The 24,244-nt window shown below is 39.0% G+C and overlaps 1 protein-coding gene and 1 long non-coding RNA gene across 2 annotated transcripts; both read left to right on the top strand.

Moving 5' to 3' along the window:
* Positions 1 to 875: 875 nt before the first annotated feature.
* On the top strand, positions 876 to 22,685 carry SPATA4 (spermatogenesis associated 4). Its single transcript, XM_072623470.1, has 6 exons — positions 876 to 1,153; positions 5,826 to 5,955; positions 7,705 to 7,823; positions 7,933 to 8,153; positions 16,672 to 16,785; positions 22,469 to 22,685. The coding sequence occupies exons 1-6, from the start codon at positions 960 to 962 to the stop codon at positions 22,579 to 22,581; spliced, it is 891 nt and encodes a 296-aa protein (XP_072479571.1). The 5' UTR covers positions 876 to 959; the 3' UTR covers positions 22,582 to 22,685.
* LOC140513625 (uncharacterized) lies at positions 1,173 to 2,707 on the top strand. The gene is made up of 2 exons (XR_011970257.1): positions 1,173 to 1,749; positions 2,314 to 2,707. It is a non-coding gene; the product is annotated as an uncharacterized lncRNA (long non-coding RNA).
* Positions 22,686 to 24,244: the final 1,559 nt, after the last annotated feature.

Here is a 24,244-nt window from a genome sequence, read left to right as displayed (position 1 = left end):
TTACTATAACCTTCAGGACCAAATAACTCCACTGCATTCCTATTACCTTCAGGACTAATGTAAAATCCTCTTTGGCTTTTAATGTCCTTCATAAACCTGACCTCTTACCATTTTTTTTCACCCCTTACTTCTGTCAGGGCCTTCCCATTGTAATTTGCGATCCTTTGTACAAGACCCTCCATCACCGCCTCAAGGAATTCTCACTATTACCCCCCTCCCCAGCATGGATTTCTCTCCCTTCTCACCTCCACCTCCCACGTTCACTGTCTTCTCAGTTTATTGGGAGGTGTCCAATATACTACAGCTTCTTGGAGAGTTGGGTGAATCAGGTGGATACCAGAGGTGGATGAGCAGCCCTGAAAAGGGCTCACACGGGAGGTGCTGGAACTTTGGGGCAACTAGAGAAGGAAAGCACCCCAATCTAGAGTTCCAAGAGTGTGACCAACGCCGGGGGAGGAGACAGGGAGACAGACAGACAGACAGAGACACACACACACACACGCGACGGACCTGGTGATTGCCCTAGTGGGCTGGAGAACTCATCCATCTGATGAGTCCCATTAAAAGTCCATGGGATGATTTTAGGGTTCCACATATGGAGGCCCATTGATTCCAGCCCATTTAGTTCACAGATGAGGAAACTGAACTCAAGAAGTTGTCAACCTCTTTCTCCCACCCAAGAATCGGGGTTCTTTTCCCTCGCCTGTCTTGCCCCACTACCAAGTTTTTCCAAGAAAACAGCGAGGTCCTTCCGCCCCCGGGTGGCTCAGGGTTCCTAAGACTAGAACAATCCAAGGTGTTTCTAAGAATCACGCCCCCTTCAGGTCCGTCTGCGGCTGCGCGGGTAGGGCACGAGGCCACGTGCCAACGCCCTCTTTGCGCTCCCCCTCCCCCCGCCACCACCCCGCCTTCCGCGCAGCAGCAGAAGAAGCCGTTACCGAGGAGGGGGATCATGGACCATGGCCGCGACAGCCCAGCCGACGAGCAGGCTGCCATGGACACAGCCACCGCCTGCCTGTAAACCTGCCTCCCCAAAGCGGCGAAAGCCGATTCAGCCGTACTGGTGTCCCCCGAAGAAGTCCCACTTGCCCCGGGCCGTGTTGCGCTGGCTTCAAAGCATGGACCTCACTTTTTACCCCAAGAACATCAACAGGTGTGTGAACCGACCGGGCCGCCCCGGGCTGCTCCGCGCCTGCGTCAAACCGCCCCCTTGCGCCTCTGCCATGCCTCTCAAGCAGCTCCGCCTCCAGGCCTGCGCTGCACCAACCGGCTTCTGCCCCAACATCCAATATCTCCCCCGCCCTCCCTCATAGACACCACCCCATGGATGCCCTGCGCCTGCGCCGGCCCGCCCCGTTTTGCTTTCGGTATCTCTCTGAAGCTGCCGGGGACGGAAGCGCCCTTGTGCAACCCCCTGAAGGCCCCGCCTCGCGCGCCTGCGCTCTCCCACCTCTTTCTGCCTCCCCCTGGTTACCCCGCCCCCGCGTTAGACTGGACGCGGGTAGTCCGAGTGACCTCAGGGCCGCAGTGCGGGCCTGGCTCCACCTCTTGTCGTCCTCCCTCTGTAAGGAAAGCTATCCAGAGGTGGAAGGACCCCGTGTTTTTACACTTTAACCCATCAGTAAGCACTTATTAGGCTCCGGCCACAGTCTGGGCTTCGGAAACACCCCCGTCTAGGAGCTTGCTTATATTTCGGGGAAACTGAGGCCGCAATTTTAAAGTGACCAGTTGGAGGAACCCACAGGTGAAGTAAGTGGCGGGGCTGGAGTTTGAACCCGTCTCCAATTTCTTGGCGCTTATCTCCTGTACTTAATGGGCTTCTCACTGAGAAGCTGCTTGGGACAAACAGAGGTGTTGGCCTGCTAGTCTTTGGGGTAAGATCCGAGTTCGAATTATGCCTGGTTAGGTCTCCATGCTAGTGAAATGGGGACAATAATAACCCACCTGACAAGGTGATTGTGAGCATCCCACCCACCTAGCACAGGGTAGGTTTAAATACTAAATAGTAACGGTTTCTCTTTTACCCAGACACCCTGAAGGTCTTCTCCCAGTTTCATTTTTTTTTTTTATTAAAGGGGCCATCCCGCCAGTAACAACTTAAAGAAGCCTATTCGTTGAATGAGTGTATCTCACTCAGAGTGAGAATGCTGTAAGACCTTAGCCTGAAAGGGCCTGATGGGGTGTGACCCCAAGTAGATAGCTTTGTCCCTTAGACCGGGAGGGTTTTGGTCCCATTTGTCTGAAGGGCCCTGGAAAGCCTGGCCTTGGGGAGGCTCCTTGGATTCCCCTAATTTGATTTAGCATTCTCTTCAGGTCCAGGTGGGGCAGACTGGTGCTCCCTGCCTTTGATCGTAGATCTTATCTGGGTCCTACTGTCCAGACTACCGGCCACTCCCATCAGGATCCTCCCTGGACTTGATCTACATTCCAAGCTGACCATCCTTGGGGCCCCCACGCTACTTGGCAACACCTGCATTCTTCTCTCCGTCTTCTTCTGCATTTAAGTGCCGTCTTGACTCTATGAAGGCGCTCGGATTCAGCTCAGATTCAGTTCAGCCCAGACTGTCTAGCTGAGATTCTATCTGGCCAGCTTGTTAATACAAGTATTAGTCTTTTTATTTAGTATTATTAATACAATGCTTAATCTCCTTAAGAGTCAACCCAGTATGGTGAATCTTTAATAAATTTTGTTTTTCTTTGGCTTTAAGAAGGTTTCTGTTGAATGCATTCAAGTAGGACCTGGCGTGTTGGTATTTTGGGGGCCCCTCAACAGGCCAGGGTCTCAAATTGCATCCTGGGTCATCTCCAGCTACCCTGTTGAATATCAGGCCACTAGACTCAGATGGCTCAGGAGAAGAAAGTGAGGTTGGTGACCTTACACACCCCTCCCTCACTTAAATCAAAGTTGACTGCAAGTCATGTCATCATCTGGATGTCATGGTCCTTTTCGAGAAGGAAGGACAAACACAACTGTATATGCAAAATGCTTCATTAACCTCAGAGGAGCTACATACATATCGCAATTAGGTACTATTCCTGGAGTTTCCTACTATTCTTTGAGTTTCCTCTTGTTACCAGCTTCACCCTAAGCCCTCTTCCTACTCTAGGGTTTAGTCATACTTTCTTAACCCAGTGGAATCCCTTCCTAAAAGAGGCTTAAAGGTTTAGGGTCTCCACCTTTCTTTCCCCCTTTCTGTTAATGAACATAAAGACATAAAGAAGAAATGGGAATCGGGAACAAAGCATATCCTACACATTGCACCGTTGACCTATTTCTCCTTTTGAACATACCTTTTTTTCCAGCAAAAAAACCAGGAACCAAAAAAACAAAACCTCAAAGATCTTTGTGACCAGTATTTTTTAGGCCCTTCTTTGGCTCCTTTTGATCTGGCACCACTCTGCTTTGCAGCCAGGAAGAGATACAGTATTTTACCTTTTTCTTTCTCGCTCCTCCCCTCTCCCTCATTCCTGAGGACAGAAGTTCAATGTTTGGATGTCAAGTATGCTTGTCAAAGTAATATTGTGTTATAATGTCTGTCTGTCCTTCATTGCCAAAGAAGACCATGCCATCAGAGAAATGATGATATGACTTGCACTTGACATTGTTTTGAGTGAGGGAGGGCTGTGCAGGTCACCAGCCTCACTTCTCCTCCAGAGCCATCTGAATTCAGTGAACAGATATTCATGAGGATGACTGGAGATGACCCAAGATGAGGCAATTGGTGTTAAATGACTTGCCCAAGGTCACACAGCTAGTGAGTGTCAAGTGTCTGAGGTGAGATTTGAACTGAGGTCGTCCTGACGCCTGCACTGGTGCTCTAACCACTGCACCACCTAGCTGCCCCATTGTGTCATAATCTCATCTGAGGCTTATCCCTTTAAGGTACAAGTACCAAGAGCTTTGTATCTAAATACTTCATATCTTTAGGCCTTTGCATTTGGTTGTTTCTTAAGCCTTGAATGCTTCTTTCCAGAGTTGAATTTCTACCCATTCTTTAAAGCCTTGCTCCGTAGCCTCCCACTAAGCAAAGGATCTCTTGATCTTTCACAGATAATGATCTTCCCTCTCTAACTACAAATCACTTTGTCTTAGACTTATCAAGTAATATATTATGTAATAGTATTGAAATTTTGTCCCCCAGAAAACTGAAATCTCCCAGAGGCCTGGGACCATCTAAATATAAAAACTTTGTGTCATCCTAAGGCTTAATTCTTAATAAATCATGTAAATATTTCATTATTAAACATTAACAAATAATAAATAGTTAATTCTTCATAAACATTTGTTGAATTGATGTGAATTGAGCATTATATTGTTATTCACTTGTCTCAGTCAATTCCAGTTCTTTGCGAACCCATTTGGGATTTTCTTGGCAAAAAACTGGAGTGATTTGCCATTTCCTTCTCCAGCTCATTTTAGAGATGAGAAAACTGAGGCGAACAGGGTTAAGTGACTTGCTCAGTTACACAGCTATTGAACGTCTGAGTTTACATTTGAACTCAGTTCTTCCTGACTCCAGGCCCAGCACTCTATCCACTTCACCACCTAGCTGGGCCAGCATTATGTATATTATATATACGCTTGTATTCTGTTCCACTGTATATGTATGAATCATCAAACCTATAATCATTTTAGGTTCTGGTAGTCTAAGATACTGGCTGGCATACCTCCAGTATTCTAAGTGCTATCAACAAATATGAAAGCAGGATTACCTTGGAATAAATGAAAATGGAGATAATTTTAAAACTAAAGAGCTAGCCAACCTCTCTGCTGTAAAATCTCCAGGTTCTTTCCCAGGACCTACCTGACAAGGTGATTGTGAGCATCCCACCCACCTAGCACAGGGTAGGTTTAAATACTAAATAGTAACGGTTTCTCTTTTACCCAGGAACCCTGAAGGTCTTCTTCTCCCAGTTTCATTTTTTTTTTTTATTAAAGGGGCCATCCCGTGAGTAACAACTTAAAGAAGCCTATTCATTGAATGAGTGTATCTCACTCAAAGTGAGAATGCTATAAGACCTTAGCCTGAAAGGGCCTGATGGGGTGTGACCCCAAGTAGATAGCTTTGTCCCTTAGACCGGGAGGGTTTTGGTCCCATTTGTCTGAAGGGCCCTGGAATTCTCTGAAGTTATCAAGCTATTCAAGAATATTAAAAATCATTTTTATTTCCAAGTGACAAATATTAACCAACATGCATTTAGAGATGACACATCAAAATAATATGGAGATAATATGACATAATTATATATTCTCTCCTAGATCCTAAGTTTATAAGATTTATTTTTTTAAATATTCATAGATTCATAGAAATGAAGAGAAACTTATAGATCATCTTGTCCAACTCCTATTTTTACAGATAGGGAAAGTGAGGCTCATAATTGTTAAATGATTTTCTCAAAGTCACAAAGCTATGAAGAGGCAGAGTTGGGTTTTGAATCTAGAACTCCTATGTTCATTGTTCATTCTGAGTGTACCAAACTGTGCGTGTGTGTTTGTCCTTCTTTGCCGAAGAAAACCATGCCATCAGAGAAATAATGACATGACTTGCACTTGACTTTGAGTGAGAGAGAGCTGTGTACCAAACTACCTCAAAAACAAAGCATTTTGAAGAATTTCGTACTTCAAGGTTTGTAAATTTCCAATGTTATTTCTGGTCCATGGCGAATATTTGAGTTATGCAGTTCAATTCAGTTTAAATCAGCCAGCATTTGTTAAGTGGCTTCTGTGTATAAAGCACTATTTGTAGTCTAAATTGATGTTAATATAATAATACAATTGCAACCTAAAATGTAGCATTCTGTTTAATCTCCTTGTTACTGGTTAGGGACTTTTCAAATGGCTTCCTGCTTGCAGAAATATTCAGTATCTATTATCCACTGGATCTTAAACTGTTAACTTTTGAGAATGGAAATTCCATAAAATCCAAATTGGCTAATTGGGCACAGCTGGAAAAGGTAAGTTATTAATCATATAATTTTAAGAAAATAGCACATACCACCAATTCTGTATTTTTTTAAAAAGTGTCTTAAATTGTGCATTCCCTGTTGGACCTGAATTTTGCCGGTGGCTGGCCTTCATATCGGAAAATGATACTTTTGACAAATTGCCAGGAGAGCATATGTTTTGATCTTTTTTTCCATCCATGATGATGGATTGCCCTGAGCCATCCGCATAACTAGTTCCCTTCTGTAATCAGTAGAAAGCATTTGCAAAATAGTAGTATAGGACTATGAAACCTTGAACAGAAATCAAACTGACTTGGAGAATGAACATTAAATGCTGGGTCTCATCAAGAGAGTGCTCTAAATAAAGTAAACTAATTAAGGACTCTCTACAGCAATTCTCTGTGATTTTAAAATGTTTTCAGCTTATTAAAGATAAGATTTGGGGGACTTTATACTCTTATGTAGAATATGGAGGGAATCAACTCAGTTACCTGAGCTAATGGAGAGGTAAATAGTAAGAATAATCTAACAAATAATTTAAAAATTATATTTAGCTTCCTGACTCATTTTTATTTAAATTTGGACTTAATTTACATAATACACTATTCACAACACTTCAAACAAAAATAAACTGGAAAGATAGAACTCAGTAAAAGCTGAACCGCTTTCTTCTCTACTTCTGGGTACAAACTGGACAGCATTGCCCCTCAGACTACTGCAACGAATTACACCCCACAGAGCTGTTGTTTCTTTCTCTGAATATACTATCTGATCCATTTTCCCCTGAGTAGAGAAAAGCAGTCAAATTTTGGATTGAAAAAGCAATTCCTGGCATTTGAATTACTGTAAAATCCAGAAAATCTGAAAACTCCTTTCTAAATCCTGCTGGGCTGCAATCTACATTTGTAGAAAGAGTATCTGGGGGTGTTATCAGTATTATTCTTGTATTATCAGTAAGGGCGTTAAGTATAGAAGGTAATAATGCTAACAACAAACAGTAGTTTTTTACATAAGCCCCAGTGAATGTCTTCTATAGACCAGAGATTCTAGAGCCCTCTTAATTGTTTTTTATATCATCGATATCTTTGGCAGTCTGTTGAAGCCTATGGACCCTTTCGCAGAAAAATGTTGTTAAATGCATAAAATAAAATGTATAAGATTATAAAGGAAACCAATTACATTGAAATACAATTACAAAAAAAAATTTTTTTTTAAGTTCATGGACCCTGACTTAGAAACTCTGATATAGAGTTAATACTATATTTATGTATATATTATAACAGTTTACTAACTTAGATATTATACTCTAACCATGCATTACTGTGACATATACAGCTAGGTGGTGTAGTAGAGTGCTGGGTCTGAAATCAGGAAGACCTGAGGTCAAAATCCAACCTCAGACTCTGTGACCCTGGCCAAGTCACTTAACCTCTCTTTGCCTCAGTTTCCTCATCTGTAAAATGGGGGAAATGATAGCATCTACCTCCCAGAGTTATTTTGAGGACTAAATATAAAGTGTTTAGCACAGTGCCTGGTACATAGTAAGTATTATATAAACTTTAGCTGTTATTATTATTATATATATTTTATTTCATTGTATTAATTATATTTGCTTTTTAGATGTAAGAAGATTAATTGAAAGATATAAATGTAAGAGAAATCTAAGTACATTAATAGAAAAATGAAAATATAATATAGAACTCTTTACTGTTAAAATATCAAATTGACTCAGCTAAAGTTTGTTTTTTATTATTAAAGTTTTTTTCAAAAAAACATTTGAAAATAGCCAAAGAATTAATTCATGGGACACTTCATTGTAAACCTGGCGTACCAGAAATATTGATACAAGATGTCTACACATTACTGACAAAACGAGAGTGAGTTATTATTTAGACATTTCAGTTTTAAACAAACCTAAGATTTATGTAGTTTTTTATTCCCAAGGTTTTGTGTCAACAGCAGGTTTTTTATTTTGTTTGTTTCCAGAATTAAGAATATGCAAGACAACTATGTGAACTTCACAGACTGTAACTACCAGATCAATTTGCCACTGGTGCCCAAAACAACAGCTTCAAAGTTTATCAAGAGTAACATTAGGTTATCTGAATTACTGAGCAATCCCAATACACTCAATCATCAACTTAAAATTGACTTTTTGTGTCTCTTACAAATGTTACACAGAAAACTCAATAGGAAACTCCATCCAAGTAAGTTTTCTACTAAGAATATTTTTTTCCTTTCTCCTTTTTGGGCTCTATATCCTAAAAAATGGAACCATTCCCCTACCTGGTCTTTTCAAAGAGGAGATCAGGGCTGGATGTGGATTAAGCAGAAGGGAATGAAGTTTTTCTTTGGTAATCCCTACATATCTAGGACATGCATCCATTTTCTCTTTTTTAGCTTCTTTGACTGCCATTTTGTTAGCAAAATTTGGTAAATTTAACTAATTGCATCATATTTTGTGCTTAAATATACATTTTTTCCCTTGAAACACAGTTATCACATATGGGTGACAGGTCTTTTATCCTCATATTTATCATACAGTATTCCTCCAGCTATATAGTATTGCTTTTAGTGTTATAGCTCCAGGTATTTCTTTTGATGATTCCAAATTGTTCACCACTGCAAAAGTTCAGTAAAGACATAGATTCTTTACAATTACAATTTACAATATTCTGCCATCATAATTATCAGTGCAACTTTACAACAGTGTCCTTTTTTGAGGAATAAAAATCAACTTGAAAATTTGTGAAATATTTTGATGGTTTTTTTTATTTTAATATTTTATTTTTTTCCAATTACATATAAACACAATTTTGAACCTTCATCTTTTACAATTTTATGTTCCAAATTCTCTCTCTCCCTCCCTTCCTTCATCTCTCCCATCATTGTAAAGGCAAGCAATTTGATATAGGTTATACATGTTAAGTCATACAAAACATTTTTCCATATTAGTTATGTTATGAAAGAATACAGAGAAAAAAAGAAAAATATAGGAAGTTTAAAACAAAGTATGCTTCAGTCTGCATTTAGACTCCATTGGTTCTTTGTCTGGAGATAGATAGTATTTTTTATTATAACACCTTTGGAATTTTCTTGGGTCTTTGTATTGCTGGGAACAGCTAAGTCATTCACAGTCGATCATTGTTGTTAATATTGCTGTTAATGTGTACAGTATTCTCCTGATTATTCACTTCACTTTGTATCGGTTCATGTTAGGCTTTCCAGGTTTTCCAGAAAGCATCCTGCTCATCATTTCTTATAGTACTATAGTATTCTGTTGTAATCATATGCTTCAACTTGTTCAGCCATTCCCTACTGATGAGCATTCCCTCAATTTCCAATTCTTTGCTACCACAAAAAGAGGTGCTATAAATATATTTGTACAGATAGGTTCTTTTCCTGTTTTTTTTTTTTTGTCTCTTTGGCATTGGTTGTTGTCCTGTGTTCTGGAAGAGGACCAAAATGACATCATTATGTTGGGTTCAAGGTACAGTGAGTCCAACTGTGGCTGATCAAAGAAGTATGGGCTCAGAAGGTTCTACCACAGTTTGGGCACAAATAATCCATATCAACGTTTTAAGTGGAGATGACTCTAAATTTGCACATTTGCAATTCTGCTTTGCTCTTAAAACACAATGTGTTATTTGATGTCAGCATGTCATGCTTGGTTGTCCTGTGCCAGTACTGTCTCATGATCCATTTCAAAGTTCTTGAGTGGGACCTTGAGAGTATCCTTGTATCTATCACTTCTTCTGACCTGCATGGGAGTGCTTACCTTGTATAAGTTCTCTGTAAAATATTCTTTTATGAAAATGTATGTTTGGCTTTTGAATAACCTGGTTAGCCCATCAAAGTTGAATTCTCTCCAATAGAGTTTGAATGCTTGGCAGTTCAGCTCAGGAAAGGATCTCCATGTCTGGTAACTTATCTTGCCAGGCAATTTTCAGAATCTTTCTAAGACAACTCAAATGGAAGTGATTCAGTTTTCTGGCATGGCACTAATATGTTGTCCATGTTTCACCGGCATATAACAATGAAGTCAGCACAATGACTCTGTAGACCTTCAGTTTGATACGCAGTCTAATACTTCTTCTCTCCCACACGTTCCTTTGGAACCTCTGAAAAACTGTGCTAGCTCTGGCAGTGCATGCATTATCCTCATTAATTATGTGTACAATTCTGGGATTACTGTCAAGGTAAGTGAACTTATCCACAACTTTCACAGTTTCTCCATTTGCTATAACCAATGCTTCCATGAATGGATGATATTGTACTGGCTGGAAGAGAACCTCTGTTTTTTTGGTTCTAATTGTCAAGCCAAAATTAGCACAAGCAGTAGAGATCCATATTCTGCTGCATCTCAGCCTCAGAGTCTTCATCAAGTGCACAATCATCTGCAACCAAAAAGTCACGCACCCATTCTCCCTCCACTTCAGTCTTGGCTTATAGCCTTTACAAGTTAAATAATTTACCATCCGTGACCTTGATGTTGTCTTCATCTATGTTGAAGGCATTTGACAACATTGCCAAAAACATTATACTAAAAAGCATACAGCACAAAGTCTTGCTTTACTCTGGTGGTGACTGGGAAAATAGGAGAGACAGAATCTGTGAAAGCATACCATCAAAAAAGTGACGTACAACACTGATGAACTTCTCTGGACAACCAGCTTTTGCCATGACCTGCCACAATCTCTCACAACTGACAGTATCAAAGGCCTTTGTCAGATTGACACGTTTTGTACAGACCTCTGTTCTGCATTTCTCCTGGAGTTGTCAGGTAACAAACACAGTATCGACTGTTCCTTGGCCCTTTCTGAAGCCATCATGGCTTTCAGTAGATGCTGTCTTCCAGGTGAAAGATCAGCTGATTAAGGAGGACTCATGACCAGAATCTTGCAAGCAATGACAAAGAGAGACACACCCCCCAACCCTCTCCACTCCCGAAATTGTCACAAGACAATATTTCCTTTTCTTTTATAGAGATGAACAATCCCTCTTTGAACTCCTAGGGGATAACCTTCTCTTGCCATATGACCTGGAAAGATTTATTCAGTCCTTGTCTGAGCAGTGGACTCCATGCCTTGTAAATCTCAGCTGGAATAGGATTAGCACCAGGCACTTTGCCACACAAGAGGAGCCTAATGGCATTCAAAACTTCTTCAATTGAAAGTTCGACAATAGAGGGACTGACTTCAACCTGAGGTATATAGTGACTAACTTCACCATTGATTATGATCTATTCAGAGCACTATAGAAGTGTTCAGCCCATCTCTCCAGGATCATGTCCTTAATCATTAATTGATCTGTTTCCATTATCACTGAGTAGTTGAGATACACTATAGGTCTTTGGCCTATAAATAGCCTTTGGGGCATCATAAAAGCACTTTGGATTGTTACTATTAGCATAAAACCAAATTTCATAGGCATTCTTACTGAGCCAAGAATCCTGTATCTCTCTAGGCTTTGCTTGCCCTTTAGTTTTGATGGAGTTAAATATTGCCTTCTTAGAAATGAACAAACTATCCTCCTGGTAAACCCTGTGGAGTTCTTTTTTGTTTAGTAGCTTCTGAATTTTCCTATCATTTTTGTCAAACCAGTTTTGATGTTTGTGAGTGTTCTGGCCCAGATGAGTAAATATAGTGTTGTTTTCCAAGTCTCTGAAAGCTACCCACTCCTTTTCTGCTCCACTGTTGGCAAATATGTGTTGGCTTAGCTTTCCTTCCAAGTTAACAATAAACTGTTTACACTCAGAGAAGCACCTAATCTGTTGACATTAAGTTTTCTGGTAGTTATCTTGCCTTGGGGTAAGATATGTTGAATGTGAATGTTTGGCTTGGAGAGGATAAGTCTGTGATCAGTCCAGCACTCTGCACCACACATGCCTTTATTACTCTCATATCCTGTCTATCTTTTCTTTTTACGATGACATAGTCTATTAAGTGTGCATCCACAAAGTTTTATTGCATTCAGGTAAATGGACAACAGTGTTGGTGATGAGGTCATAAGACACACAGATCTTCAACCATAAGTGACTTTTGTTGCTGCTTCCCACTCCAGTCCTTCCAAGAACTCCCTGCTATGTCTGATAGTCTGTGCCTACTCTGGCATTTAAAGTCACTCAGAATTACAAGCTTTTCCACTTTCAGAACATTAATGATGAGGGTCTTTCATCATGGTAGGAATATAGCACACTGATGATGGTAGTGTAGCACTCTCTTGCAAGTGGCAATTGCATTTTCATAAACTTGTCATTCACTCCTTTTGGGAAGGTATATAAGTTTGCTGACTGGATTAATTTTGATACAAAACCTGTATCAGCTTCATGGCGCTCCCTGTCACTGTGGCTGCTCCAGAAAAACATGTATCCAGCTCTGACTTCAGTGACCCGGCCTTCTTTAGCCAGCCTTGTTTCACTCAGGCTACTATTTGAATGTGATACCTGCTGAGTTCTCTCAAAAGAAGAGCTATTCATCTTCCAGGAATGGGGAAGCCAGTGGACAAGGAGAAATTGAAAATGAGAGAGAGAGAGAGAGAGAGAGAGAGAGAGAGAGAGAGAGAGAGAGAGAGAGAGAGAACATTATCAAAAGAGCTTATAGTACACTGCTCCAGGATCAGGCAAAGACAGACTTACTGCTCCCTATTGCTACTTCTAGACACATCTCACATCACCTCCTACCATCACTAAGCAATCTCTCCTCCATACTTTTCAATTTAATTTAACAAACATTTATTAACTGCCTACTGTGTGCCAGGAACAAGAGTTCCCTATGCCCAATTAACATACCTAGTCCAAAATAAAATTGAACTAGGTGCCAGGGATACAATAATAAAAACACACAAGTACCTTGCCACAAGAAATTTATTTTTTGTTAGAAATATGCAGTGTGTACTTACATACATAAATAGTAAGGTTTGTTTTGTTTTAGTTCAGACCTGAGATTTCATTTGTGTAGGAAATTCCTGTTAAGGAATCTTCTTTTGCCAGTACAGATCAGCTGTAACTTTGAAAGTTGGAGAAATGTCCCAGGTACTGAGAGACTGAGTGCTTTTTGTGCAGGGTCACAGAGCCAGGATATGGACTTGGACCCTGTTTGTCTTGACTCAGAAGTTCACTCTATCAAACAGCCTTTCAAACACTAAGTGTTTGCAAAATAGTTCAAAAACAATTTCAATATTCGAAAGCTCTAACACATGGAAAAAGCAGAAAATCTAGGAAGGGAGGTTTGATGTGAGTCTTGAAGAAAGAAAGGCTATGAGTTAGAAATAAAGAGGAAATTAGAGATACCTCAAGGATTGGTGGGTTAGGTTACTTTGCCCTAAGTCACACAGCCAATGGGTATTAGAGCCAGGACTCGTTCTTAGATCTTTATGGCTTAGAGGCCAGCTTTGTCTCCACTATGCTATACTGAAGCTCTTTGAGCTATTATACACACATACATATACACATATATATGTATATATCTGTATGTATGTATATTCATGTGTGTATATATGTATATATTTATGTGTGTGTATCATGTATATTTATTATCAATTCTGTTCTTTCTCAGTCTCCTTTGCTGGCATAACATTCATATCATTACCCCCTAACAGTGAGTGTTCTCTCCTCTTTTCCCCCTATACTGTGTGATCAGTTCCCATTAATTTAACTAACATCTTCATGTAGGTGACTTCCCCATGTCCAGCTTAGATCTTTCCCCTGAGCTCCAGTCTCATCACCAATTATCTATGAAAAAGTTTAAACTGGAAATTTAAACCTCCAGTTTAAATATCTTAAATCTCCAAAACTAAACTCATTATCTCTTTCCCCCTTCTCCCCCCTCCAGCCTTCCTCTTTTTCAAACGTCTCTATTTCTGTTGAAAGCATCAGTCTCCTTTTGGTCTCCCAGCTTCATAATGTTGCAGTTATCCTGGATTCCTCATTCTTCCTCATGTATATATTCCATCAGTCTCCATACCTTACCATTCATTTCTACCTTCACAACTTCTCTCTGATCCAATCTCTTCTTTCAACTCATATAGTTACCACCTTATTTCAGGCTCTTGTGAGCTCTCATTTAAATTATTGCAGCAGTCTCTTCCTACCTCAAATCTTTCTCTACTTTAGTCCATTCTATTCACTGCTGCCAAAGTAATTTTCCTGAAGCACAGATATGACCATATGACTTCCATGTTGCTTCTAGGATGAATTATAAATTCCTCTGTTGACCTCCCTACACAGCCTGGCCTTAACCTATCTTACCAATCTCATTAGACATTGCTTCTTCTCCCGCACTCTGTGATCAAGCTAAAGTGGCACACTCTCTATACCTCACACATCATATCCCTGTCAGTACTTGGGGTTAAGTGAACTAACATTCTTTGCTTTAAGAATTAACTAGTGAATTAGAACTATATCATAATGAGCCAGTAATAAAGTCAAAAGTTATAAAGGTAAAAATGAGTTAAAACCTTAGCAAGGCAGTAGCTTCATGCCACCCTCTAGTGGTGTTTTAGTGCATTCAACCCTTCATTCAATTAAAATTCAAGCTATAGAATCTGACTGTTGGAAAGGACTTTGGAGGTCACCTAGTTTAACTTCTCATTTTATGAAAGAAACCTTCCTACAAAACCTCTTAACAAGCTGCTGCCCAACATCTACTTAAAGATCTCCAATGACAGGAAGTATGGTCTCTCTGTAGGTACTTCTTTACATTATTGAACAACTCTAACTGTGAAAAAGCTCTTTCTCAATTGAGTAGATAACTATTTGAATCCTAGATCTCTCGCCGACTAACCAGTGGGATCTTGGGCAAATAACTTTCTTATCTGTAAAATGTTAGGTCTTTTCCAGTTCTAAAATCCTGTGACCTTATGAAGTTGCACCCATTGATTCTAGTTCTAATTAGCGGGCAAGAAAAGCTCTTTGAGGGCAGGAAATGTGTCTTATTTATTTTGTATCTCCTCCAGTGCCTATCCTAGTGCCCTGTGCATAGTAGACACCTTTTTTTTCAATTCAACAATCACTTAAGTGCCTCATGTGTAGGAAGTAATGTCTTAGCTACTGTGAAAGAAAACTACAGTTATCTCTTCCACATTGTGATTTTCCCAATCATGGTTTTGATATGTCACGAGTCACATAAGAAATTAAATGGGAATTCTGGGGGAGTTTTGCAGAAGCTGCAGATGACATGGGAAGGCCAGCTTAGAAATTCATAAATGCATAAAATATATGTATAGTATTATATAATATCAATCTAGATTTTATAATAAGTTACTATAAATACTCCATAAAAGAAAAAGAAAAAATTCAGACTTCTTCTCTGGCACAAAAGGAGAGCCAAAAAATTTTACACAGATTTTCCAGCTCCTGAGGGTGCCATGCCCCGACCCCTGAGATGTGGAAGGGATAACTGTCCAACAAAGCTCTACTCTTGAGAAATGTATAATCTGATGGGAGAAAAACAACTATGCAAATAACTACTATGAGATATGAAGGAGAAATGAGAGAAATGCTAAGGAAAGTTCTAAGTAATGAACTATAAGAAATTTGAGGAAGGAGAGAAATGATTTTTATCTGGTATATGTGTATAGTCATTATGAGCAAAGATATGGAGATAGGAGAGGGAGAAATGAGAAGGAGAGAATCCTAAAAGATATGAGTGTAGTAGTATGAGGTGAGGTTGGACAGTGTAGGTTGGTTTGTGGAAAGGGTGCATGAATGAACAAATGAACCTTCTATGTGAGCATCCTACCGTGTGTCCCCTTAGCCTTTTCGATTGTTTTACCCCCTCCACTCACCTTTCTGTTACCATGGAACTGTTACAGGTAGAACCTAAAAACCACAATTCATCCCTGGAGTTGGTTCTGTTGTCTCTAACCTTACATTTCTCTTCCTAGGTGTATTCTACTAAAAATCGCTGGCCACTTGCCAAGGCAGTTATTGTGATAATTATAGTTTGAGGGAATTTAAAATGTTGGGAAGGCCTGCATTGGGATGTAGAAGATAATATTTGATGAGTGACACCCTCTTTCAGGTTCCTAATGAAAAGCCAGCTAAAATATGCTTCAAAGAAATTAAAGAAAAGGAAGACTTTTTAGGCACACACAAAAATGGAAGGATATTAGGAATAGGAGCTTTATGTTGTCTTGGTATTTTGGTTGTATTGTCATGAAAATGGTTATTAAGAATGTAAATTTCTCCCTTAGAAGGCAGGCTTCTTGAAGACAAGGGACTGCTTTAGTTTCATCTTTGAATTCCCAGAGCCTGGCATGGTGTCTGACACATAGTAGGCACTTAATAAATGCTTATTGATTGATTGACTAACTATTCCTATGCTATCAAGGTTTCTGTAGAATCTAATAGGAATATAAAAAACGTATCCTTAACAGTTTCGAATGTGGCCTGTAGTGTAAGATATAAATTTTATTTCCTTTTTATTTGCTAGCTTGTTTTAATATGACATTTATTTGTGTGTTGTACAGTAAAGGTTGTGGGAATTACTATTCTCAATTGCTAGCATAGTTAGGCACAGAACTCTTTAACATATGTGAGTGAAGGTAGATTCTGTAAAATATGGAGGGGGTAGGATGAGTTGAGTAGAAACCCTTAACTGATATTTACATGTCTAGTAGTAATAATGAGATAATAACAACTAGTCTAAATAACTCCTTTCTTGCAGGTCATGGATGCTTATTTTGATGTACTTTTAAAAAAATCTGTTTTTGTCATTTGTATAGAGTGGTATGATGTCAAGCCAACATTGGGAGAACTTGCTTTTCGTCGTGCTGAAAGAAGTAGTGATCTCGCAAAATGTGACTTGTTAAAGGGAAAATGTGTTGTTCCTGTGCTAGGTAAACTTTTATTTTACTTTTCTGATAAAATATCACCTTTTTATTTTTTCTTGGTTCATTCAATTTATTAAAAAAAAATGTTGCCATAATATCATACAGGTCTAGATTTTTTCTCAAAAATATATATCAAATTTGATTATTAAACTGTTATATAATATTTAAAAGGTAGGATTGGGATGTTGTCTGATAAAATGCCTCATATTGTAGGGTATAATCTAGGATAACGGCATCAAATAGAAGGATGCCAGTGGGCCACATATTGACTTAGAAAACTACATATTAACATTATCTAGGTTGTATTTTTATTTTGTTTAATATTTCCCAATTGTATTTTAATTTGGTTCCAATTGCTCTCAAGAATTTTGGTCTTCAGTGCCACTGAGGTAGCATGTTTAACAATTCTGACCTAGGTCAAAGTCCTTTCATCCTATTACTGATTGATTTATCTTCTAACCATATGGTCCTCTGGGCCCCAGTGAAACTCCTTCTAGCCTACCACTACAAGTGGGAATTTTCCAAATTCCAAGCCACTAGTGTGGTTCCTGTAACCTGGGGCAAGGGCTACTGAGTAAAAGGGGTGTTCTGGATGAAGGACTGAGGCAGGGCTCCAGGGTTATTGAGTGGCTTGAGGTGGTGCTAAAGTAAGGAGTGGAGATAAGACCTGAGGATGTTGAAGAGACCAGTGATCCAGCTGGGAACAGTCTGTAGAAGGTTTAGAGGGAGTTGTGGGAAAGGTTGTGAAAAGTGTGGGAACTGGGGTTTCTCTCCACCTTTTCTGTTTCCTCTGGTAGATGCTGGATCTGGAGGAGGAAAAGGGAGGAGTAGAAGCTATAACCCTTCTATTTCTTCTCCTTTTGAGGGAAGCAGGGGGAGTGGGAGTGGGAAAGAGCTTCCCGGAGAACATGTGTTTCTGGAGACACTCATGGATATGATTCCTTCAAACCAATGTTTTAAACTGTGGAGTAAGAGCCTTTGTTGTAACAGGCAGTTTAATCCTGCTTGCCTCTTTCTGAGTATTAACTGTTCCTAGCAGTTCATTTTTTTTTTCTTCTCTGTGTACTTCATCTATACCACCTGCTTGATTTTCCTCTCCCCCTCTTTAGTTTTCTCCTACCTCAAAGCCCAAAGTGGTAGACTAGGAATATGTGGTCAGTGTTAGATGGGGATGGAGTGGGAAAGTAAGGTCAGAGTTGTTCAGAGCAGAAATGTTATAATTGTGTTTTTATCCTTCAGTCCTCCTTCGGAGACATGTCTTCTTTAATCTAATTGAAAGAAGCAGGTGAAAGTGGTGGTGGTGGGGAGTAGCTTTGGGTATGATAGAGAGAGGTCATTGCACATGTTGTAGAACACCAAAGAAGCTTTTTAATTTGTTTGGTTTTGTTTGGCAATACTAAATTTCTTCAATTTGGGGCAAATGAATAGAGTGGATTCTTTAATAATTCATTTCAACTTAAAGGTAACTTGGGGGCCCTGATATATGTTTCAGGAATTTCTTCCCTTCTTTGGCACCTGTGATTATTTAGTTTTGCTTGGTACATATGAAAAAAAAAAGCCCAGCAGACTTACTGACCCTGTAACTAAGGTAGTAAACCTGTAAAAACTTAACAGTGAGTCCAGAATACATTGTAGAGTCTTTACTTTTGATTTTACTTTCAATTTTTTTGTTGTTGTGTTCTACCTTAATCTTTTTCTTAGGTGCTTTTTGATTGCTTGCCTAATTCTGAGAGACTAGGAAAATAATAGAGCATGACAATACAGATTTCTTATTTGCCATAGGCACTTTTTAAAATGGAGCTGAATCTTTAGGGTCTGAGCAGCCTCTTTGGAGTCTACAGGTACATTACAGAGCCTTGATATGCAGATTCCTCAAACCAAGCCATCCACATTTTCCAAGTCTTATGATATACATGCTTATGATTGGCACTGTTTCTTTTTGGAGAAGTACCTAAAAATAGCTGAGCCTTTCCTAAGTAGCAAGCAGGTGCAACAAAATAGGAGATGAGTGATTTTCAGTTACTGTCTAGCACTTAACAGGTAAATGACATCTAACTATTCTGCCCTTAAGATTTAACTGATGTATAACATGAACATTCTCTTAAAGGCAAAAGGTTTTGGCTGGGCTCTGATTAACCAACATAATTAACCTATGCACTTAGAATCCCAAAGTCTCAGGGGTGGAAGGGATGTAAGTATTCAGATTGATTCAGGTGTGAAAAAGAATCCCCCCTATCACATACCTCAGCCAGTCTGTCCCTGATGATCTTCAGTGAGAAAGAACCCACTTTCTCAAGAAAATACTTTCCATTTCTAGATTTCTCTAGTTGTTAAGAAGCTTTTCCTTACACAAGGTTAGATTTGCCTCTTTTCAATCTTAACTTACTTTTCTTGTTTCTGTCCTTCAAAACCAAGCCTAATCACTCTTCTATAACATAGCCTTTCAAAGACTTGAAAACAGCTATCATCCCACCTTGCCCTCAAGTCATCTGTATTAGAGGCTGAATATCCCTACTTCCTTCAATAGATCCCCAGATCCACAAGCTCTTTATCTTCCTTTTTTTCTTCTCTGGATACTCTCCAGGTTATCACCATCCTTTTTAAAATGAGGCACAATCAGAACCAAATACAGTACTCCAGATGTGATTTGATCAAGGCAGAGTGGGATGAGATTCTCATCTAAGGCTGTGTGTGGTACTGTTTTGACTGCCATCTCAAGCTGTTTACTCATGAAGCTTGTATTACACTAAAATCTTCAGAACTTTTTTTAGTAGCTGTGTATTCTCCCTCTGGCACTTGTGAAGTTGATTTTTTTGAACCTAAGTGTAAGACTTTACATTTATCCCTATTACATTTCACCTTATTTGAGTTCCCCAATTTTTTTTTTAGCTTATCATGATGTTTTCTGAAAGCTACCTCTCCAACTTTATATCATCTGCATATCTGATAAATCACAGTCTTTATCCAAGTTATGGATTAAAATGTTAAACAGCAGAAGTTTAACCACACAACCATGAGGAATATCCTTTGCAGTGTCTAGGTTGCCTAAATCTGTGCTTTGGTTAGGAGGCAGGAAGCAGATCCATTTGTGCACTGTAGCATTATATTCAGTTTTTCCAGGTAAATTATTCTTGCCTGTAAGCCTATATCCACAGTCTTTCTGGAAATATTCCACCAATTTCTCCAAATTCCACATTCTCTTCTTCTGTATAGTGATGGCTACCAGGTCACATTTACATGATCTTGATTGTGGCTCCTTTGGTACTTGAATTCTTTCTTTCTGGCTGCTTGGTTTTTTTTCTTTAACCTAAAAGCTCTGGATTTTAGCTATGATGTTCCTGGGTGTTTTAATCTTGGGAATAGCCAGTGGATTGGTGGTAACCAGTTTAGGAGGTGACCATTTAGAAAGTGACCAATGAATTCTTTCTGTTTCTAATTTTTTCTCTGGTTCTAAGAGATGTAGGCAGTTTTAAGATTTCGTGAAATATGATGTCGTCTTGTTCAGTCATTTCCATCATGTCTGACTCTTTGTGATCCAGTTTGGGGTTTTCTTGGCAAAGATACTGGAATGGTTTGCCATTTTCTTCTCCATATCATTTTCTAGATGAGGAAATGGAGGCGAGCAGTTTAAAGTGACTTGCCCAGGGTCACACAGCTTATAAGTATCTGAGGCTGAATTCAAACTAAAGTGTTTCTGACTCTTAAGCCTGGGTCCTCTATCCACTGTGCCACCTAGCTGCCCTCAGTGTCTAGGTTCTTTGTTGTTCTTGTTGTTGTCAGTGATATTCAAATAGTCCAAAAATTCTTAATTTTTTCTTCTTAATGTGTTTTCTAAGTCATTAGTTTTTGCTGTGAGATACTTTATCTTTCTATTTTCTTTTAGCCTTTTGACTTTATTTTAATATTTCATGTTGCCTCACATTGATTTTATGGAATCCTTTGAATTTTCAAAGTTTGTTGCTTGGGCAAAGGTTTGTACTGCTTGTGCCAAGCTGTTAATTCTCTTCTTTTTCTTTCATAGCTCTCATTTCTTTTCCATTTTCCCTCAAATATTCTCATTCCATTAAAAAAATTTTAGCAATTAAAAAAACCTCTCTTGCTTCATCTCTCCCAGGAATTTTAGTTGAGTTTGTGCTCAGGCTCTTTGGGACAATGCTTGTAGATGTTTTGGAGTCTTTCTCCTCTGTGTTTTTGTTTTGAGCATCCCTGACACCCTAATGTCTCATTATAGTGGGTTTCTTTTTTTGTCCATTCTTTCAGCTTGCTTCATGACTTCAGACTTGATGTCCTGCCTCACTTTGGGAGGAAAGATCTGGACTGGTGCTGTTGTTGGTTTCTTGAGTGTTGTATTATTTCAGGATCTCAGAAACAGGCTGGGACCTACAAGCTTTCAGTGTTTCCAAAATAGTCTGATCCAGGACAGAATTTTATTGATATTCACTCTGGTCTGAACTTCGCAAGTGCCTCACCTGGCTTTGTGTTTGAGCAAGAGTAGAATGCTGCTGTACTCCACTCCTTTGAGGCAGCTAGAAAGCTCTGTGGCTCAGAAAAGGAAAAATGTAAGCTCCCTTTTGGTTTGGGATTTCTGCTCTGGTTATTCCTCTGCACACTAGGCTAGACAGTGGAAATGACACCTTGCTTTACACCTGAGATCTGAGCCACAACACTGCTGCTATTGATGCTGGCTTCTGAACTTGCCACTTTTCTCAGTACACTGTTCAGGGCCTCTCTACCTGAGAATGCTGCTGCTTTGCACTGGTCCTCTTCTCACTCCTCCTTGTGTATACAACCTGGTACTGGGTAGTGGGTGACAAAGCTGCCAATTGGTGCTTGTCTCTGTTGCAATGCCTGGATTTTGGTATTGGACTTGTACCTCCTTTTGCTCTGGGGCATGGCCTCTCCTTGGGTGCCACTCCTCCACTTACCTACCCTACTATGCACAAACCTCCCTGTCTCCCTATATTAAGCTGGGCTGAGCAAAAGACACACTGTGACTTTTTTTTTGGATTTTCCTATCAGGATTCAGTCTGGTACACTTTCTAGACATATTAGGAAGAGTTTGTGGAGAAACTCTCACGGCATTATTTCCTATCCCTCCAGTATCCTGGCTCCACCTCTCCAGATACTTTTTAAAACCAGCTATTTACTTCCAAAAATTCTGCTTCTTTCTTCTGAATCTCTTGACTTTGATAAATAGAAATAACAAAAATATTACTTGTGACTCTAAGGTCTTCATTTTTGTGCCCAAAACACTTTTTGCATTTTTTAAAGCAATACTTTTAGCTTTTTTCTGGTAGTATTACTTGTGTCCATATAATTCACCAGAACTGGGTAAATGTAAAATGTTTTGACAAATAGGATCTGCAACTAGTTTTGGTGTAAATGAAAAAAAAGCACTAGCTGTCAGGAGACCTGGGGAATTCTGACTCCTACATTAGTAGCTTTAGGACTATGGCCAAAGTCACATCAACATTCTGAGCCTTTCTTCAAATGAAAAGGGGATGATAGTATACTACCTAACCCCATAGGATTATTGTGAGGTAAACACTTTGCAAGCCTTGGAGTACAACAGAAATATAAATAGAAAAGAATCATCATTCTTTTATATTTAGAAATTTATTAAGTATTAGTAAAGGTTTTGTGGCAGATATTTGACTTTTGGTTTTTGTTTGTTTTTTAAATTTCCCAGAGAGTGACAGCAGTGAAACCCAGGTTAGAGAAATTCAAGTGAAACAAGCAGAGAAAGAGACATTTGGAGTCAACGTTGAACATACTAAAAATCTGGAAGAGACTTTGAATTAGAATCTGTCAGGTTTGGAGAAACAAATACCACACTGAAGAGAACCTGAGCAGCCAGACAGATGTGTTGAAGCAATGTACAAAATAAATGGTGTTTGAAGGTTAAAGGCCATATTTTTTCTTTTTTATTGACAAAAATGAAATTTATTTAGATTGGCTGGGTATTTGAGTTTTCCTCCACTGTCATGAATAATTGAAAGTGGAACATATTCACATTATTCATTGCTGACGTTAGAATACTAGGAGGAAGAAGGGAACTCAGATTATCTGACCTGACTGATCACTTTGTATAGTAATCACCTACAAGTGATCATCCAGTGATGGGAAACTTATTGCCTCACAGGACAGCTTATTCTTTTGGACTTGGATTACTCAAAATGTTAGGATGTTTATTTCATCTTTTTTTATTTTAATTTTATTTCTTAATTATTTCATGTATTTTTGAGCAATCTTCTTATTAAATTTTGAATCCTATGTCACAACTTATTCAGCCATTCCCCAGCTGATGAACATCCCCTCAGTTTTCAATTCTTTGTCACTACAAAAAGAGCTGCTATTTTTTTTTACATATAAGTCCTTTTCCTTTTTATTTGATCTTTCTCTGATCAATAGTGAATATTTTTGTAGTTCCATCTTTATAGGTGAAAAATCACAATAGTGCTCCAAAATACAACAAAGTTATGCAAATTCAACAAATTGCATTTCACAAAGTTTAACAGATTATTGCTTGCTTACTATTCATCGACTGCCTGTTTCGATGTTCATAAAGCCTTTCTTCAACTCAAAAGCACAGAAGGAAAAGAAAAAGAAAAGTGCCTATCTTGGAAGGAATTCCAGCCCCTACAAAACTTTTCAGATCATGTGTAGTTCTACCTAAGGAATTCACCCTCAGAGGTCAACTAGTATTCACCCCTTCAACTTCAGATGAGTAAGCAATTGTGATGAAAACTCTTCCATGATTCCATGATCTAACTGGGGTCTGGACAAAATTCTCTTAAAATAATTCCTTTTTTTCAATTATATGTAAAAACAATTTTTAAATTAATATTTTTAAAAAATTGAGTTACAAATACACTTCTTTCCTCTCTCCCCTAGCCCATCTCTGAGAAGGCAAACAATATGCAATCATGCAAAACGTTTCCATGTTAGCCATGTTACAAAAGAAAACACGGACCAAAATCTCATCCCCCACCTCCAAAAAGAGTAAAAGTTAAAAAATATCCTTTGATCTACTTTTGGACTCCATCAGTTCTGTCTCTGGAGGTACTTTGTCATAAATCCTTCAGAATTTTCTTTGATCATTGTATTGCTGGGTCATTAAAAATTAATCATCATCATTCTGCTCACTTTTCTTTGCATCAATTTATATGTCTTTCCCTGTTTTTCTGAAAAGCTCCTGCTCATAATTTCTTACAGAACATTCCAATGGTATGCCACAACGTGATTAGCCATTCCCCAATTGATGGGCATCCCCTCAATTTCCAATTCTTTGCCACCATAGAATAAAGGTAATATAAATATTTTTGTGCATATAGGTCTTTTTCCTTTCTTAAAAATCTCTTTGGGATATAGATCTAGTAGTGGTATTATTGGGTCAAAGGGTTTGTATAATTTTGTAACTCCTAGGGCATACTTCCAATCTGTTCTCCAGAGTAGTTAGATCAGT

Source organism: Notamacropus eugenii, chromosome 7, assembly GCF_028372415.1.
Source record: "Notamacropus eugenii isolate mMacEug1 chromosome 7, mMacEug1.pri_v2, whole genome shotgun sequence".
NCBI lineage: Eukaryota > Metazoa > Chordata > Mammalia > Diprotodontia > Macropodidae > Notamacropus > Notamacropus eugenii.
This window is presented reverse-complemented; position numbering and strand designations above follow the sequence as displayed.

What these genes read in the sequence shown, in the direction of transcription:
- SPATA4 (XM_072623470.1), top strand. Translation starts at nt 960, where the DNA reads ATGGCCGCGACAGCCCAGCCGACGAGCAGGCTGCCATGGACACAGCCA. An exon ending in ATTGGGCACAGCTGGAAAAG is followed by an intron (nt 5,956 to 7,704) that starts GTAAGTTATTAA and finishes TTATTATTAAAG; the next exon opens with TTTTTTTCAAAAAAACATTT. An exon ending in CAATAGGAAACTCCATCCAA is followed by an intron (nt 8,154 to 16,671) that starts GTAAGTTTTCTA and finishes TCATTTGTATAG; the next exon opens with AGTGGTATGATGTCAAGCCA.